This window comes from Penaeus monodon, chromosome 30 (genome assembly GCF_015228065.2).
Source record: "Penaeus monodon isolate SGIC_2016 chromosome 30, NSTDA_Pmon_1, whole genome shotgun sequence".
Lineage (NCBI taxonomy): Eukaryota > Metazoa > Arthropoda > Malacostraca > Decapoda > Penaeidae > Penaeus > Penaeus monodon.
In genome coordinates, this window is record NC_051415.1 from 14,069,061 (window position 1) to 14,070,590 (window position 1,530).

The window sequence follows — 1,530 nt, forward strand, 5'->3', positions numbered from 1 at the left end:
CATAAATAGCCAGAAGTTTACCCAGAAGCAAAGAGGGAAACACACAAGTCTTCCAATTAAAAGCTGCGTGCGTTGCCCTGCCTAGTTAATCTCATCTGTTAGCAGTCGGGCAACAGAAAGTCTAACGAAGAGAGAAGTGGAGAGCCGTTGTCCCTTAGCCATGGGGGATCTGGAGGTCCTTTGACACTTGTGTAAAGTTAATGCGTAATTAAGGGGAGTTGTAATGCCTGGAGAATAGCCCCGAGAATCCTAGCATCGGCCGCCAGGGTTAACAAAGCCGTTAAAGTTACTTAGTTCTTTGATCTAATTAATTATCTCTCGAGAATGCATTAGATGTTTTCATTTTACGCTGGCTCCCACAAAAGCCTTAAAATATGTCGGGTTTTTCATTCTCCGCCGGCACTAAAAATTCGCACGGTGAGCATCTTCAGGCGGGTAATGGCATAATTCGTATTCGCGGCGCGTCGCGGCGGCCCGTTGTAATAAGTTAGTTGTTGTAGCCTCTTACTCGGGCCGGCCAGAGTTGGCATTATTGTCTCCGAGGCAGTGAGTGTAAGAGGTCGACATGATTCATTTGAGCACCACTGAATTCAAGAATGGAGGCCGCCAGTTAATGGGCTCTGTAGTCCGCGAAGGGGCGGGGCTTCGGTCACGGTGGGCGGAGCCACAGTAGCGCGGTAGCCTCTCGCCGGCGGCCTGCGGTGAGGATTTCCTGTGGGCGGGGCTTCCAGGCCCGACATTTAGAGAGGCGAGTGTGACGTCTATGTATCAGTTTCACAGTGACAGGTGGAGAGGACGGAACATCATGATTCACGCTACCGGCATCCCGTTCTTCAACCCCTTGCTTAGTATGGGTGGAATGCCCTTCCCGTGGGCGCTCCCGACCAGCGGGTCCCCTCCAAGCTCGCCGCCGTCGTCGCCTGTCTCCAGCACCAGCGTGTGGCACCGGCCTCAGCCAGCTCGGGCAGCGTCCTTCACCATCGACGCCATCCTCGGCCGCCGCCAGCAGGAGGTCGAGAATGCTGGAAGGTCGCTCTCCCTGCGGCGGGAGGAACGCCACCCGCGCCCGTCACCTTACCCCGCCGTCAGCAGCGAGCAGAGCGGCGCCAACAGTGCCAGCGCCGCCAGCACCGCCGGGTCCTCGGCCAAAGCGAAGGTGAAGCGCGTGAGGACGATCTTCACCGCCGAGCAGCTGGAGCGGCTGGAGGCGGAATTCGCCCGCCAGCAGTACATGGTGGGGCCCGAGAGGCTGTACCTCGCCGCGGCGCTCAACCTGACCGAGGCGCAGGTGAAGGTGTGGTTCCAGAACCGTCGCATCAAGTGGCGCAAGCAGTACATGGAGCAGCAGCACGCCAAGCTGGCCGGGAACCAGGACACCGCGCGGCACTCCGACGACGGCGCTGAAGCCGCCTCGTCCTTGGACGGACGCACGTCCCCTCTCGTGGAGATCCCCGCGTCCCCCGCGACGCCCAACAGCAGCGGCGAACTTCAGGACGACCAGCAGGAGCCTCAGCAGGAGCACCAGCCCAG

General features: G+C 59.1%; 1 protein-coding gene across 1 annotated transcript in view; it reads left to right on the forward strand.

Annotated features, from left to right (window-relative positions):
* The first annotated feature begins 763 nt into the window (after positions 1-763).
* Positions 764-1,530, forward strand: part of LOC119592297 (homeobox protein ceh-30-like) — a 1,453-nt gene continuing 686 nt past the window's right edge. The window contains exon 1 of the mRNA XM_037941124.1: positions 764-1,530. This exon is cut by the window's right edge and continues 686 nt beyond it. Coding sequence (XP_037797052.1) covers positions 764-1,530 — 767 coding nt within the window.